At 29.4% G+C, this 2843-nt stretch overlaps 1 protein-coding gene across 1 annotated transcript; it reads right to left on the bottom strand.

The window, feature by feature from the left end:
* Nucleotides 1-1394: 1394 nt before the first annotated feature.
* LOC137809426 (probable CCR4-associated factor 1 homolog 11) lies at nucleotides 1395-2231 on the bottom strand. Its single transcript, XM_068610537.1, has one exon. It carries the CDS (start codon nucleotides 2229-2231, stop codon nucleotides 1395-1397), a length of 837 nt encoding a protein of 278 aa, XP_068466638.1.
* Between the last annotated feature and the right edge of the window lie 612 nt (nucleotides 2232-2843).

Raw genomic sequence — 2843 nt, 5'->3', positions numbered from 1 at the left:
ATTCAATTTTAGAACAACAAATTTATTCAGTTTTGAATGCAATGATTAAGAGAGAAGAGAAACACACACAGATTTATACTGGTTCACTCAATGTGAGCTGTATCCATTACCACCTTACACTAAGATGGATTTCACTAGAACCATAACAATCTTTACAAAAAGATTACAAACAAACTAGTTCTTAAACCCTACAAGAACCTTCAAGAACCAAAAATACAATATGAAAACCCCTATTTCAGTAGCTTTCTAGAAATGGTTGCATAAAACAAAAGCGTAGGTTCAATATCTTTACCATGTATCCAAAATCATAGGCACTATGAAAAGTAATCCACTGAATATTATTGTTGCAGAGGAGTTCTGAGAGCATCATCAGCTCGGAGATGGAGTAAGGAGCATGATGATGGTGTGTCATGTTGAACTCACAAAAGTTGAATTTCCAAATGAAGCTTAGGATCGTGTGTCACGTTGAACTCCAAAGGTTGGAAGGTTGACATAGCCAAATGAAAGGGTGACACAACTGATAATAAGAGAGTCAGTTTAATGTTGAACATTAACAAAATTGACTTAGCTGACTCTAATGAGACACAATTTTTTTTTTAAAAAATAAGAGAGTTAAAAAACATAAAATAATAGTGTGGATTAAACGAACACAAAATTAAATAAATTTTTAAATAAAAAAACTAACCTGGATCAAGTTAAATTTTAAATTATCAAATTTGAACCTACACATGATTTACATGTGAAATGACCAAAATGCCCTAAATTAAAATAGGGGTGAGATCAACAATATTTTTGAAACCCTTTTTCCGAACCACATTTCTGGATTTGGATTTTCAGAACACTTTTCTTAATTCCATAAATTATTTTTCGGAATTCATTTTTAATTTTTGTTTCCTGAATCTAAATATTTATTATCTCTTATTCAGGATATGATTATAAGTAAATCATAACTGATTTATTCAGTTTAGAATATTGATATATTTAAATTTAAATTAATTATTTTATATATTTTATGTTACATTTTTTGGTCAATTTTTAAAATTTTAAAATCTAAAACCAAAGATTATATTTAATATATTATACATTATCGATCTTTAACCAAAAATAGAACATTTTTATATTAAAATATAACTGAATAATATTAACTTAACTGTAAATTAGACTAAAACAACGAGTCGTATTTTCCATCTACTTATTACTGTATTCATAAGAAAATGATAAGCATTACAATATTATTATTTTTATATTATTTGTTTGATTGAAATTAATTTTATTCCTAATAAATTTACGGAATCATACATCTATTTCGCAATTGAAAATTTTGTTAATTAGTATATAAAATGAAAATAAAATAAAAAATACAAAACAAAAGAATAGTACAATAACAAAGCCATCTAATTTGCGACTATTATTTCCAAGCCATATAGAACACCTGCATGTTTTGGTAAGCTAAACTCTGTATGAAAATAGAGAGTTTTAATTTTATTGAAAACATGTAGAGTGACTAAGCTATCGGAGCCTGCATGATGACTTCTTCTGTCACTATTATCCAAACCTAGAGAGTCAGAAACTTTGTCTAAACCGCCGTGAAGGTTTGGACAAAATTTGATGAGATGTTTAACGTCGTACACTCTGTATCCAAAAAAGAACTTAACTAGTTGAAGAAAGTCACACAAGTTTGTTGGTAGAAATGGTTGCATATAAAAAAAGCGTTGGCTCAATATCTTCACCATGTACCCAAAATCATAGGCACCATGGAAAGTAATCCACTGAATATTATTGTTGCAGAGCAGTCCTGAAAACATCATTAGTTCAGCGAATCGCACACTACTCACTCCAAACTTTCGATTCTTTTCAAAATTCATGCCTTGACGTTGAAGGAGGGCGATGGAGTGAGGAGCATGAAGATGTTGTGTCACATCGAACTCACAGAAGTTGAATTCCCAAATGAAGCGGTTGGAGGTTCCAAAGGTTGGAAGGTTGCCATTGCTGTCCGAAAGGGTGAGACCTACTTGAATGAGGTGCATATTGTCCACGTTAGCTTTCATCACTGCGTAGTTATTTTGTGGTTGTCGGAATGCTGGATGCGATTGAAAGACGACGCCAGAGAACTCCGTATCCATTGAGATGAAAGAGTATAAGGCAATGACAGAACGAATCAACTCGAACTCCGATTCAAGGTTGTAAGACCACACTGATCTTGTTATCACAGAATCGCAAGGGAGAGTCATGTTGTTGTTGCTTTCTCTTTTCATCTCTCTTTCTCTTCCGATATCTTTTTCTCTTCCAATCTCTCTTTCTCTTTCCTTCAAGAACAACAAAACAACTACATCAATCCTTCTCACTACACTACTTTTATAGCCCAATCGAGCATATCTTACAAAAGATAATAAGATATAATTGATTTCTTCAATCTAATCTTATAATCACACTTATTATTTATTTATGGTATGATTCAAGATATTAATTAAATATATCAAGATTGAGATTGCCTTTTCCTTTATTAGAGTTTCTTAGATTTAAAAAAAAATATATAAGATTACACTCTGAAATCTTATCTTACTTCATCCAGTGTACTCTCACTTGACATTTATTTACAAAATTTTATCTTTTTAATTGATATATTAAAATTGCATATAATTATTTTATCTATTTTACGTTCATTTTTTTAGCTGATTTCTAAAACTATTCAAAAAAATAATCTATTAAGAAAAATAATAATCAATTATCTCAATTTTGATAATGTATAGTTAATTAATTATATGATATAATAATAAATTTAATTTTTCCGATTGTGTTTCTAAATATAATAAATAACAATATAATTAATTAAAAAATTGTAA

The sequence above is a fragment of the Phaseolus vulgaris genome, chromosome 2 (genome assembly GCF_000499845.2).
Source record: "Phaseolus vulgaris cultivar G19833 chromosome 2, P. vulgaris v2.0, whole genome shotgun sequence".
Classification (NCBI taxonomy): Eukaryota; Viridiplantae; Streptophyta; class Magnoliopsida; order Fabales; family Fabaceae; genus Phaseolus; species Phaseolus vulgaris.
The sequence above is the reverse complement of the archived record's forward strand: the minus strand, read 5'-3'. Positions and strand labels throughout refer to the sequence as shown.

Coding starts and splice junctions, on each gene's coding strand:
- LOC137809426 (XM_068610537.1), bottom strand. CDS start 2,231: ATGACTCTCCCTTGCGATTCTGTGATAACAAGATCAGTGTGGTCTTAC.